We start from the raw sequence: 14,325 nt of genomic DNA on the forward strand, positions 1-14,325 counted from the left end.
CTGCAGAATTTGTCGGTGTTTTTCCTACTCCATCTTCAACCGTAGAATTTGGACACTGCAGAAATGAAATATGCATAAAAGTATTTGAAGTCCTACTGGAATGGAATGAAGTATTTGTTCGATGAAGTAATTATGTTTTTTGAATGAAGTAATAAATCTATTGGAATAAATTATACTATTGTTTACACTGAATAAAGTAAAAACCTAGCTCAATATATTACATGCTGGAATGAAGTAATAAACTTACTTGAATGAAGTAAAAATCAACTAAAATGAAATAAAAACTAACTGGAATGAAGTAAAAACCTAGTTCAATGAATTCGAATGAAACATGTGTTAAATCATTTGAAAACCTACTGCATGCAATGAACTAAAAACATGTTTGAATGAAGTAACGACTCATTTAAATGAAGTAGTATTTAATGAAGTGAAAATCTGTTCATTTTGAATATATTACGTACTGGAATGAAGTAAAAATCAACTGGAATGAAGTAAAAACTAACTGGAATGAAGTAAAAACCTAGTTCAATGAATTCGAATGAAACATGTGTTAAATCATTTGAAAACCTATTGCATGCAATGAACTAAAAACCTGTTTGAATGAAGTAACGACTCATTTAAATGAAGTAATATGGAATGAAGTAAATTCTGTTCATTTCAATATATTACGTACTGGAATTGAAGTAATGAACTTACTTGAATGAAGTAAAAACCAACTAGAATGAAGTAAAAACATTTTCATTTTAAATTTATTAGATAATGAACTGAAGTAATAAACTTACTTTAATGAAATAAAAAACTACAAAAATGAAGTAATGCCTACTGGAAATAAATTACTTCATATTGATCTGTTTATTACTAAAAGCGTGAAAAAATCAAATGAAACCTACTGGTGAAATAATTTACTAATGCTCTTCTTCTTCTTCTTCTTCTTCTTCCTCCTCCTCCTCCCAGTACTGCTAATATTACTTCATTCAATCTGGTGATTACTTAATTCAGATAATCTATTACTTCATACTGATCTATTTATTACTACAAACGTGAAAAAATAAAAAATATACAAATTGTTAATATGATTTTGTATGAAGAAGAGTGCCAATTGGTGTTTGCAGATCATCCATAATCAGAATTCTTCTATGAGATTCTGAAGGTAAGCTTGAGAAGTAATCGAAATTCTGATCTCACGAAGTAATCGGAATTCTGATCTCACGAAGTAATCGAAATTCTTCACGTTCGGCTTCGTTGTGTAGATATCTCCAACTTTATATTCAGAGATGAATCATGATTTGATGCAGATCGCGATTGTTGAATTGATGAAATTGCAAAACGATCGATGAAATTGATGAATTGATGCAGATAGTGAATTGATGAAGGCGAGGGAGACGATGGAGATTTAAGGAGATTACATTAAGAAGATCGATGGAGATTGAAGAATTTGATGCAGATCCAGAATTTGATATAGATCACGATTGTTGAATTGATGAAATTGCAAAACGATCGATGAAATTGATGAATTGATGCAGATAGTGAATCGATGGAGGCGATGGAGGCGATGGAGGCGATGGAGATTTAAGGAGATTACAGGAAGAAGATCGATGGAGATTGAAGAAATCCGCGATCGAAGATTTGAGAAAGATGAAACACGTATTTTTGGAGAGTTAATAAATTGATTTCCTAAAATACCCTCAGCAAGTTTTTTAAAATAAAATAATGGTAAATTAATCCCAACCACAAGATCTAGAAGATGGAGGGCCCTAATTTGGTCTCTAGTTCGGTCCTTAAGAATAGTTCGACATTGATCACAACCATATATATATATAAAGAAGATCAAATATCCTAAAAATATTTTACATAATATATATATATATATATATATATATATAGGGTGTGTGATAAACTGCAAACCATCTATAATACAAAATATACAAACTTTAATCCTACTCACTTAATACAATTAATCAACGGTTAATATAAGAGATTTTTCTAATGTCAACATTTCCTACAAATCTGTACACTCCGTTGACATCGAACAATCAGAATTTGTACACCCCATTGACATAATTTGTACCCCATGTTGACATCAGCCCCCGTTGACAGAATTTGTACACTCCGTTGACATCAGTCCCCGGTTGACAAAATTTGTACACTCCATTGACATCAGCCCCGTTGACATAATTTGTACACTCCGTTAACTTGAGTTTGTATAGTTTGTATTATAGAGAGTTTTATTTGATCACGCCTATATTGAGAGAGAGAGAGAGGAGAGGAGACAATAGAGGTGTTGTTGGACGTAATTAATGTAACAGTGACTAGTTAGGTTGCTTTGTCTCCAACAATCCAATCACATGCACCTTTGCGATTCTGGATAAGGTTTCGTTAACTTAAAACCACACAAAATAATAGTATTGTCCCTTTTTGTTATTAATTTGAGATTTTTATAAAAATTTCCAATCTTCCGAAGGTGCATTAAAATATTCAAATTTATATTGTAAAAATGAAAATGATTCTCTATAAAGAAGTAAAATGTTTTACTCCCTCTTCCCCTAAATATTGTCTCATTTTGATATGACACGGATTTTAAAAAATGTAATGAAAAGTGAGTTGAAAAAGTTAGTGGAATGTGAGTCATACTTTTATATATTAGTTTTATAATAAAATGTGAGTATGAATGAGTTAGTGGAATATGAGTTGCACTACAAAAATGATAAAAGTGGCATGAGACAAATTTTGTGGGACGGATAAAAATAAAAAAAATGAGACAAACTTTTAGGGACCGGAGGAGTAGTACTTATGTCACTACTAGCTTGGAACGCTTTAATTCGGCTACTTCGATTCATAATTTCAAATATTTTTTTATTGTAAAATAGTGTAATTGTGATTTAGTGGATTTTTACTATGATTCACAAATCACAACTACTTAGTTAACTTAGCTGCTAATTATTGTGTTTTGATTGTAATTCATAACTTGGGATTGTTAATTAGCAGTATTATCATTTAGCTATAATTTAAAACTTCGAATACTATTTATTAGCTGTAATTGATTAAAGTTTACCCTCGAAATATATAGTTGTTGGTTCTTACCTTTTTTATATTTTGATATATGCTTTTCCCTTTTTATTAATATTTGTGCTTTTGTGATTGCAGCTACAACTTTTATGTTGTAGATTGTAATGTCAAACACGAGTCGGTTGTAAGTTGTAACCCATTTATATATTGTGATTTGTGTTCCCGTGATTATTGGAACAAATTTTTTATCTCCTTCAGATACGTTTTAGCTTTTACAATCAGGTCATGACATATGAAGCTGTATAATCTTCATGAAAAAATAGACTATATTTTTCGTATGATTAAAAAGTTTAATTGACTCTATTATCATGACTTTATTTTTTAATTAAATGCAACTTCCGTAATAAAGTTGCTTAAATCCGGATGAGATCCGATCCAAGTCCTTAATTTATCATGTCACTGTTAGGGTTTTGTATACTAGAAATCACATTTCGAGTGATTGGATACTGTAAAACTCTAATTGTTATTTTCCAATAAATGCAACAGATTATTTTTTGTTATAATGTTGTTATGTTTTACATTTAATGGTTGTTTATTGCATATTTAAATGTATAAGCAAACGTAACAAAGTCTAAGTCTTTGTTTTAGTAGACCGGTTGTGGGCGCCGTCCAATTTAAGGTAACACGGTCAGTTCTAAATAAAGAAAAATAAGAATTTCACAACCTAGATAGGCCTAGACTACCTATCGTGAAAGGTTGCAATGTCAGTCCGATTATTTCTAAGCCTTATTGAAATAAGATGACGTTGGTGTGGTATAGCACTGAATGGATCTAACAGCAAGACAAGTCTTTATGCTATCTACTGAAAGACGAGATCTTGATAATTAATTTCTTAATCAATGTACGTTAGCATTGAGCATACGATGTTGAGTATCTACTATTTTGACTTACCAAAGGTGCGGGTTTTTTCGTCACCCAACGATCCAGGTATATTGGGTAGTGGCGATCTTTATCTAGCGGTGCTAGGATTGCTATTACGTTGAATCGTGCACGAGGAGGGTCTCGTTTGATAACATCCACAAGAGGAGTTCGAAACAAGGTTTTATTATTCGGAACCTAACTAGTTGGAGTTTAATTACTCTATGAATAATAAATAAGAGTTTCTTTCTAAGTCCACTATTGGAGATTAAAATATGTTAATTAATTAAGTCCATAACAGACAATAATTAATTAATGGATGTTTCTATCTTAAGAGCGGGAAATAAATTAAATGCAATTAAAGGAAACCCGGAATACTTGTAATTTCGGATTTGGAAGGCAGTGCAATATTACTTCTGTAGTGGCTGCTTGTAATATTCCAATATAAGCTTATATTAAATTGTGGGTTCAATTTAATTAGTAAAAAGCCAATTGGGTGAGGCATGTTCCAAATTCTTCCTTAGATCCCTGACTGGGCCCAATATGTGACTTAATATAAATAGGAGAATAAAGGAGACAGAAAACACAATAATTTTGGTTGAGAATTTTCGTCCCCCTCAGAGAAAGAGAGAGTTCGAAATTTTGCCTCCTCCGTGAGCTGAGTTCTGTCTTCGTTATTCGAGTCCTAGTACGTTGGTGATATTTGCCCACACAAATATCAGCGTATAGTCCGGGACACCAGTCAGAAGGTCCGAGGTCGAGTACTGAAGATCTTCACGTGGAGAAGACGCAAGCCATCATCGATTCTTGATTGAATCAACAAGGTAAATTGGCTAATTCCGTAGTAAGCATGTTTTAGGGATCTTATATGCTAAAGCATGTTTTAATTCAAGTTATGAGCATGATACATGTGATAATTACGCGAATAGAATTTGTCTAAATAATCTGCTAAATAGATCAAATTTATGTGATCGGTAAATTCATGCACGCTTCCGCTGCCAACCCCTTCAGTCACACTATTAATATTGCTAATTTGTAATTTATTTTTAGAAAAATAAACATATTATTTACCCTAACTTTTGATGTATCAATCTCAATAGTAATCCGAAATTTAGAAAATAAAAAAATAACTGAAATTTATATTAAAAAAACGAAATTAAAAGGGGACCCCAAATGTCACTAATACTAATTTAAAATTTACAAAATATATAACAAAAATAGAATTATAAAAAAACTGAGAATGAGACAACAAAAATTCCATGTAGTTTGAAGCTAGCCAAAGAATTCCACATTATAACTTTTCCTCTAATTGTTGAGCTATTGAAGGATGATTTTGGTGTTTGTAGAGCTATTGAAGGATTTGTAGATTTTAGTAGTAGTATCAAATACTGAAAAGATTGTTTTCCGCCAAAGATGTTGATCACATTATTTTAAAATATGGTAAGTACTATGTTTATTAGTATTTTTTATAATAAACAATAACTAACATACCATTTACACTACAATACCACATTTTTTCTTTTTGAAATTATAAAATCTCCATTTTTTCATCAAGTCGTATCACTAGAATGACATCGTTTTATTCATTTATTAGTTGAAAATTTGTGGAATTTCGGTGTTGGAATAATTGAGATAGTACGTAGTGTTATTTGCTAGAGAATAATCAAAAGAGTAAATGTCAAAATTGGTCCTGAATATATGCTCATTTTACGATTTTGGTCCTAGATATTATTTTTTGAATTTTCGCATCCCAAACATTTCAACTCGGATCACAATCGGTCCAAAACTAACTTCTCCGTCAAATTTTAACGGTCAATGTTATTAATCTTGATTTTGACCAAATTAAGTTGTTAAGTATGATTACTAACTCCCTAATTATATCACTAATTATTTTAAAATTGAAATCATTTAAAAATACAAAATAAATAAATATTAAAAAAGAAAATGAATGGAAATGCCCCATTAAGCTACCTAAAATGAAATAGACAAGATCTGGAATGTAGAGGATTGCGGCGGGGAATCCGCCGGAGGGGCAGTTGTTGTTGAGGTCTAATTCGGTGAGCGACGCGAGGGATCTGAACTACGGCAGCACGCCGCCGCTGAAGCGGTTGGTGTTGAGGCGGCACGCCGCTCTCTTTGAAGTTCAAAGTCCTCCGCCGACGTTCATCATTTTTCTTCAAAGCCGCTCTCCGATTCTCCGACAAACTTCCTCAACGTGTAGGAGTTATTCGTTTCAATTAGAGTTGATAGTAAGTAGTATTACCACAATTTCTATCCAAATTTCCTTGAATTTCTGTTTCGCACAATTCCGACTCTTCGATCATTTTTTTCTGGATTTCATAAATTATGATTTCATTCTATATGTTGAGTTTAGGATTTTGATTTGATTTGATTTTATCTTATCTTCAGGGGCGCAACCAGAAAATTATACGAGAGGGGGCAAAAATATAAATATATACAAATAAATAAATAAACATAAATCAATAAAGATAATAAAATATACTTCCTCCATTCCAATTAAGTTGAGTAACTTCTTTTCTACACTCATTTTAAAAAATTGTAATAAATCGCAACAGCCATTTCCACATAATTCATTTTTCTTTTGTACTCCATAACTTTTCTTCTCATTTTCCTCTACAAGTTCCAAAGCAAGAGAGACTCACGTTTGGCTTTTCAATACTCAAATGACTTTTGGTTTTTCTCTCTAAAAAAATAACTAAGTTTTATGAAATACATTTAAAGTACATCCCAATGGGGCAACAAAGGTTTTTTTATTAAAATATTAGAGGGACAAAGTTAATAATAACACACATATTATGATAATATATTATATATATCTATGTATAAATGAAAATTTGAGGTAGGGCAATTGCCCCTTGTGTATATATATAGTAGATCGCCCCTGCTTATCTTATTCTCTTGGCCAACATTATGTTTTGGATGCATTTAATTCATATGAGAGAATGTGTATATGAGGTCTAAAATTATTTTTTAATATTTTTTATTTGTTTTGTATTTTTAAATGATTTCAATTTTAAAATAATTAGTGATATAATTAGGGAGTTAGTAATCATACTTAACGGCTTAATTTGGTCAAAATCAAGATTAACAATGTTGACCGTTAAAATTTGACGGAAAAGTTAGTTTTGGACCGATTGTGATCCGAGTTGAAATGTTTGAGATGCGAAAATTCAAAAGATAATGTCTATGATCAAAATCGTAAAATGAGTATATGTTCAGGACCAATTTTGGCCTTTACTCTACTCAAAATAAGTGTTAGGGTATCCACAAAATAACATAGTTTATGCTGCTTATATTTGTAAATTTTATTTTGAATAATTAATTAAATAAATTGAAAACGAATTATGCCACAGGATTCTATTGAAATAGTCAGATCATTTATGATCTAATTCAGAAAATGACAGATTAAACTATTACATGCAGGTAAAATAGGTAGTCATGCCTCACCATTTTTCCAAATATACTTCAATTTCGTTTTTAGAGGGCTAATATAGTATAATATAACTAATTTGATAATATTCACATTTATATAAATAGTCCCTAAAATTTACACTTCTCCAACTTTGCAGTCCTTGAAAAACAAATCACTCATATTCTATTTGTCCCATAAAAATACGTGCATTTGAAGTGTCAAGAGAATTAATACACAATTGGTAAAGTATGAGCAATGAGAAGATGGAAAGTTAAAGACGTTAACTAATAAATCGTAGGACTTATATTATTATTAGTGTTTAATAAGTTATAATGGTGGACCTTATAAGTTGTAAATAAATTGATATATACAATATATAGGTAATGAGTTGGGTACAACTTTTCATAAATGAATATTATCATATTTTTATGAGATAGACGAAAATGAAAAATTCATAATCTCTTCGTCTCATAGAAATAGGCTAATTGGAAATTACACAAGTTTTAATGATTTATTGGTAAAGTAAGAGAGAAAGAGAAAAATAGTATAATTAATATAGCAGATGGTGTGGCCAATAAATGATAAAGTACAAAAAAAGAGTATAAATGGATTTCCATAAACGGATATGGACTATTTCTATGAGATAGATGAAAAAGAAAATTCAGCCTGTTTATATGATGAGACAATGGAGTTTATTGTTTTTTGATGAAAGTTACCATTATATTTTTTGATGAAACAAGGGATAAAACGGATGAAGTATACTTTTTCCTTTTTTTTAAATACTAAAATACTCCCAAACAATACAGCCCATTCCACTAACATATGCTCATCCTTTTTTTACATCAAAATCTAGCACTTTTTAGTTTTTTTTTGTTTAACCTAATGCACTTTTGTAATTCATAATTTTGATGCTTATTACTCCTACTAGTATAATATATTCCCTTTCGTCCCATAAAAATATGTACTTTTCAATTTTGAAAACTCTTTTCTCTCTACGGAGGTGAGACACATCTCCTACTAACAATACTTGAATTACTTTTTCTCTCAACCTCTCTCTTACTTGATTGATTTTGCATTAAAACATGTGACGAACACAAAGTATATATATTCTTTGGGGACGAGGGAGTAGTACATAAAGTGCATTGGGCTGACAAAAGTTAAATTTATTGTGACAAAGGATGTTAGTGAGTTGGGCAGTATACAAATATTTTCCAATGTCTGGGAATATTTTTATCTAAAAATGTTGAAAAATGAAAAGAATGAAATTCACGTAAAGTTCCATGGTAATTTTTTAAAAAAATCGCAAATGTATAAGTGTAAATTTCTGATATCATTTACAGAGTTTATTCATCCAATTAACTATTGCTTTACTCATGATCATCATATGTTTGATTTTTTTTTAGTAAGAACTAATCGACTGAAATACAGTAGAGGAAAAAAATACTTTTGTTTTCAATTTGGTTGTCCATAGTTTTAAAATAAAAATCGAACATAGTTTAAAAAATTATAAAATTATTACAATAAAATATAAAATTGGAAGTTAAGATACTGAATCTAAATTAACAGTTATAGACTAATAGAGTCAAAGATGGTTAAGAAAAAGAAGGATGGAGGGGTCAAAATGCAAATAAAAAGTCTTAGCGGGAGAAGTGGAGATTTGGATAACTTAATTTGGCCTATTCCACCTCGCTCCAAACTGCCATATCAATTATCCAAATCCCACTTTAATTTATCCCGTTTTAATTCTCTCTCTCTCTCTATATCTAATTTATTCAAATTCCATTCCCTCCTTCCAATTATTGGAAAAATAAACTGTCACCGTAAATAATGAAATATTAACAACTGCTTTCCCTCTCATTTCGCTGACGTTATCTTTTCCGATTGAAACGGTCCTCACTCTCCAACTCAATTCCCTAAATTACCCCTGCTTTTATTTCTTATTTATCTCCTTTTACTACTACTACAACTATTATTATATCTTATTCAATTTTAAATAAAACCTAATCGTATTTTCATATGAAAATAAATAATGTATCATCGGTTATATAAACAGCTTATAAACCACGTCTTCCACATTAAATTTCTTATGATTTAAGCGACAAACAAATTAGTGATTATATAAAGTTTTGTACTTGCAATGGACATGTCCCATGAGACAAAATTATTGGAAGTGGGTCCAACCTTAATAGCAAATTTAAATTTTTTTAATAGTGGTGGGTACCAACCAGAAAAGGCCAAAAATAATTAGTCAATGACCATCAAATACTACCAATCATTATTAAATCCTCCTAATCATTATTACTATTTTAATAATAATTGGATTATCCACTTGGTGCCTCATAGTTTTGCCTACTTCTCCACGCATAACAATTAACAATATCAAATTTTGATTATTCTTTTAGTTTAATTATTTGAGGCAATAATCTGACGGTTGGAAAAGGAGGTCGAAAAGAGAGGAAGAAAAAGAAAACGAGATTTGAGGCACACAATATATGTGGGCCGACATGTGCGGTCTATCACATCTATTCACACATTGGAATTTCCGATTAATTTAATTATTTAAAATACCAAAGAAATATGGGAAATTATGTAGAGAGAAGGGTAGTTTTGTAACACAAGTTTCAAGCTGTCATCAACCATATCGCAAATCTAGGAATTATTTTTGTTTATTTGTGATTAGTATTATATCAAGCGCTAGTTGTGAGTAATTAAGGGGGAAAATGCAATTTTTTATATTTTCATTTATACAATGTTTGAGGGCGATAAGCATTATTTATCTAATTTTTAATGTAAATCAAAATTTATGTAAGTGACAAAATATTGCAGTGAAATTCGCATAGTGGCCTTTATAAAGCCAATATTTCTTGGCATTTTGCTCTGTGAGAGGAGATGGCGTTGGCTTCTGTATGCTGCACATAAAGTTAAGATTGAGAAGTAAAAAATAGAGAGGACAGAGAGAGAGAGAAGGGTGGAGGTGGAGTTTAGTAACACAAGGAGTATTTTTTTTTGACATAGAGATGGAGACAGATTAGTTGTAGTATCCAATTTCATTTTTTTCAACTCCTGTTTTTCAAGTTCTCATAGCAGGTTGGATCTGTTCTTCCTGCATCATGTTTGATTCTGTTTAGTTCTGGTGTTTCTTTACAGAGTCTTGTAAAGATTAGATTTTTAGTGTTCCTTTTTCTATTTGCATGAGTTCTTCTTATTGAAGCAATTTTATCTATTTCCTGTTCATGGGTTTCTGTGTTTTATGTGAAAGCGCTTCTTTGAATAATTTTGAGTCAAACAAGAACCCCAAAAATTGATTTTTTGGGTTTTTGTGACCACAAATTTCTATATCTGTTTTATATTAGTATTTCCAAATGCACTTCTCTCTGTGTGTGTGTGAGAAGATAGAATTTGATGGAGAATTGGAGGCATGGAGATTCCTTCTCCTGGTTGCTTTTGGGTGCATGTGATTTCTTGTTAGAGAATCAGTACTTGAATTTTGGATAAGATTATGTATATTTGTTTTGTCTGGAATGTATTATTGCTCTACACCTTTTCCATGGCATTTTCTATCCATTCAACATTATCAAAACTCAATTTGAAGGCCTTAAACTCTCCTACATTATTTGTTGTTCAAATTGTAAATTGGTTGATTCTCACTTAGAATTCATCCATTTATATGTGTTGTGTAGACTAAAATGGATTCTTCCGAGGCTACAAAGGTTGTAATCAAGAGGATTTCGAGCCTAGAACCCGAGCATGTTGCGAAGAAGATAATAGGATACATGTATTTTCAAGAGCTTTCTGACCAGGAGATGATTAGATTAGCCTTAGGCCCTGATACCTTAATCCATAACTTGATACAGAAAGCTAAAACCGCGCGTTTATTAGCTTCGTCACAAGTTACTTCACCTCCAATTTCCCCTACTATCATCAATCCTGACCCTTCATTTCAGTTTGCTCCCTTCCAATCAGTTTCGCCTCGTCCCTTTCCATCCCCGCCTGCATTTCGGAGGATGGAGCCTTACTGGGATCCTCAACTCCCCGTTGAGCAACCAGCAATGCAGAATGCCCCTTTCTACCCTGACTATATAGGATTGGAGGATCCATTAGATGTCGTTGTAAAGCCGAATGATTACTATTTCCACGAAGCTGCACTCAACAGTTTGAGTGGTAGGGGCGGTAGCAGCTCTTCTAACTTGATGGATTTTCCTGTCAAGACTTGTCATTATTTCATCAAAGGCATTTGCAAGCATGGCAGTAACTGTAGGTATTACCATGGGGAGTTGTTTCCGGAGAGTCATCCCCATGCCTCTTTTGGTCTTAGTTCATACGATTTAGCTGGAGACGAGGGGTTCTTACCAGGGTCGCTTGAGAAGCTTGAGTTAGAAATTTCTGAGCTCTTGAAATCAAGAAGGGGGCATCCGGTTTCTATTGCTTCTTTGCCCATGCTTTACTATGACAAATATGGGAAAACTCTGCAAGCTGAAGGGTACTTGACTGAGAGCCAGAGACATGGCAAAGCCGGTTACAGCCTGACAAAGCTTCTAGCTCGGCTGAGAAACAGTATTCGTCTCATAGATAGGTGAGGCTGTGGTTAAATATTCTTGTCTGTTTTGGAAAATGTGGTCTTCTGATTCTTTTGTTCTAGGCCTCATGGGCAGCATGCTGTGATCCTGGCTGAGGATGCTGCGAAGTATATGGATATTCGTGCTGAAAGAAATGATCCCGGCCCTATTGTTAGTGGCTCGCGCCAAATTTATTTGACTTTTCCAGCTGAGAGCACCTTCACTGAAGAAGATGTTTCTGATTACTTCAGGTAACTACATCTGTATTGTTAATGTTGATTGTGTTCCTCACAGTTTTGAGTTTGAATTTTCTAACTCTTCGTGGCTCTTTGTGTAGTAACTATGGACAAGTGCAGGATGTGAGGATCCCGTGCCAGCAGAAACGAATGTTTGGTTTTGTAACTTTTGTCACTGCAGACACTGTGAGGCTGATTTTGTCCAAGGGAAACCCCCATTACGTGCGTGGTGCTCGTGTGCTCGTGAAACCGTATAGAGAAAAGGCAAAGCTTGTCGAGAGGTACCCTTTCTTCCCGAATTACTTGTGGGAATCCTGTTTTCTTGTCTTTGGCCTTCCGCTTTTTGTACACATTCAATTTGATATAACTTCAATTGTTCAAAGTATTTGCTGATATTATAGTCCTTGCTTAAGTTCTGGTTTTGTTGCACATCCAATTTGTGTATAATATTACAGTCCTTTCATGTTTGGTTTTACTGTCGGCCCTATCTCGTTGCATAATATGGATTCCATTTCCCGTGCAGAAAATACTTGGAAAATTTTGATCATCCAATTTTTTTCCAGCCCCACCCTGCAGATATAGACTCAGATTTTCTAACAGGTAATTTAACACCATTTCGCCCGTTAGTTTCATAAACTTAACTCGTAACATCCATCACCTTCTCACTCTGCCGAATGTCTTTACTTCCCCCCTGGCAGGTTCATCAAGGTTATTCCCACGTGAGCTAATGGAAGAACAGGAACGCGTAATTGAACTTGAGGCGACGCACCTTTCACAGCTCCAGTTAGCTAGCAGACAGTTCAACGATTTGTTAGACGTTTTGCCACTCGGCGGTGATCAGGAGAGGTTGGCAACATTCTTTATCCCGATTATCTTCTTATCATATTTTGATGTATGCTGAGTTATTTTGGCTGGTGATTATTGTTGGTGTGCAGCAGCAGTCAAGGAGTTGGTCTGCCCGATAGCCCGTTTGCCTCGGCAGTGGGCAGCAGCATTTCAGCAGTTATATAGTTGCTGGCAAGATACACAAGATTATAGAGAGCTTACTAAGAAAGAGGTGCTGGTTTTAGAAGGCAACACCACAAAATACACTTTCACTTTTCATTTCTCAACAAGACATTTTTCGTTTCTCTTTGTTCAACAAGAATCATAGGGATCTAGTTTTTTTTCTGACGAAGAAAAATGTAATATACCAAGGTAGGATGTGGGGAGGAGATGAAACAAGTTACCCACCAGTATATATAAAGTAGTCATCTTATTAAATACAACGATGGTATACTACACAATATTTTGATCACAAAATTTGTCAAATTGTCCATAATATTTAGTATTTAAGTTGATGAAACAATTATGAAAGTAGTTGGTATTATTTGATGATGCTAAGAGCATCAACTACGCGCCAGCGTCAAGCGACCTGTCTCGTCCCGCACCCCGTGTCGCCGAGTCAAGCGACGGGCCGTCTTGCCACGCGGCTAGGCGACAAAGTCATTCTTGGTTGCTTCTCTTTTATAGAGACAACCTTGAATGTTTTATGTTTCACTTTCGATGTGGAACAAAGTCATTCTTGGTTGCTTCTCTTTTATAGAGACAACCTTGAATGTTTTATGTTCCACTTTCGTTGTGGGACAAAATCATTCTTGGTTGCTTCTCTTTTATAGAGACAACCTTGAATGTTTTATGTTCCACTTTCGATGTGGGACAAAATCATTCTTGGTTGTTCTTCTTTTATAGAGACATCCTTGAATGTTTTATGTTTAACTTTCGATGTGGGACAAAATCATTCTTGGTTGTTTCTCTTTTATAGAGACATTCAAGAATGATTTTGTCCCACATCGAAAGTGAAACATAAAACATTCAAGGATGTCCATATAAAATTGTATTTTAAATTATCTAATTTTTATTTTTTAAAGATTTTAATTATGTTTTTTTTAAATTTTAAGTTGTATTTTTATTTTATGCTGTAATATTATTTTAATTTTAATGAAGTGTGGTTATTTTAATTGAATTGTGTTGGAAAAAAAATGAAATTGAATGAATAGTAATTTAAGGGACGGAGCGTTGCAGGTTCCGTCCCTTAGTTAAGGGAAGGGATGGAGGAATAAAGTATAATATGACCCTCAAATAGTAGTTTAAGGGACGATGGGGGGACAATGTAGTGGATGCTCTAAGTAATATA

At 33.0% G+C, this 14,325-nt stretch overlaps 2 protein-coding genes across 4 annotated transcripts in view; both read left to right on the forward strand.

Annotated features, from left to right (window-relative positions):
• LOC121756375 (peptidyl-prolyl cis-trans isomerase FKBP16-1, chloroplastic-like) overlaps nucleotides 1–14,325 on the forward strand; it is a 542,442-nt gene that overhangs the window by 329,820 nt on the left and 198,297 nt on the right. The gene's annotated exons all lie outside the window — the stretch shown is intronic.
• Nucleotides 9,987–13,446, forward strand: LOC121756347 (zinc finger CCCH domain-containing protein 18-like). 2 transcript variants are annotated; one of them, XM_042151867.1, is made up of 7 exons: nucleotides 9,987–10,444; nucleotides 11,038–11,930; nucleotides 11,997–12,164; nucleotides 12,251–12,430; nucleotides 12,673–12,749; nucleotides 12,848–12,995; nucleotides 13,088–13,446. In XM_042151867.1, exons 2-7 carry the CDS (start codon nucleotides 11,044–11,046, stop codon nucleotides 13,158–13,160), a joined length of 1,533 nt encoding a protein of 510 aa, XP_042007801.1. In that variant the 5' UTR covers nucleotides 9,987–10,444; nucleotides 11,038–11,043; the 3' UTR covers nucleotides 13,161–13,446. The 2 variants fall into 2 exon arrangements, with proteins under 2 accessions (XP_042007801.1, XP_042007800.1); XM_042151866.1 differs by having other exon boundaries at nucleotides 9,991–10,444; nucleotides 13,085–13,446.

The sequence above is a fragment of the Salvia splendens genome, chromosome 11 (genome assembly GCF_004379255.2).
Source record: "Salvia splendens isolate huo1 chromosome 11, SspV2, whole genome shotgun sequence".
Taxonomy (NCBI): Eukaryota; Viridiplantae; Streptophyta; class Magnoliopsida; order Lamiales; family Lamiaceae; genus Salvia; species Salvia splendens.

Coding starts and splice junctions, on each gene's coding strand:
- LOC121756347 (XM_042151866.1), top strand. CDS start 11,044: ATGGATTCTTCCGAGGCTACAAAGGTTGTAATCAAGAGGATTTCGAGC. Junction 12,750..12,847: donor AGACTCAGATTTTCTAACAG/GTAATTTAACAC, acceptor CCCCCCTGGCAG/GTTCATCAAGGTTATTCCCA. Junction 12,996..13,084: donor CTCGGCGGTGATCAGGAGAG/GTTGGCAACATT, acceptor GTTGGTGTGCAG/CAGCAGTCAAGGAGTTGGTC.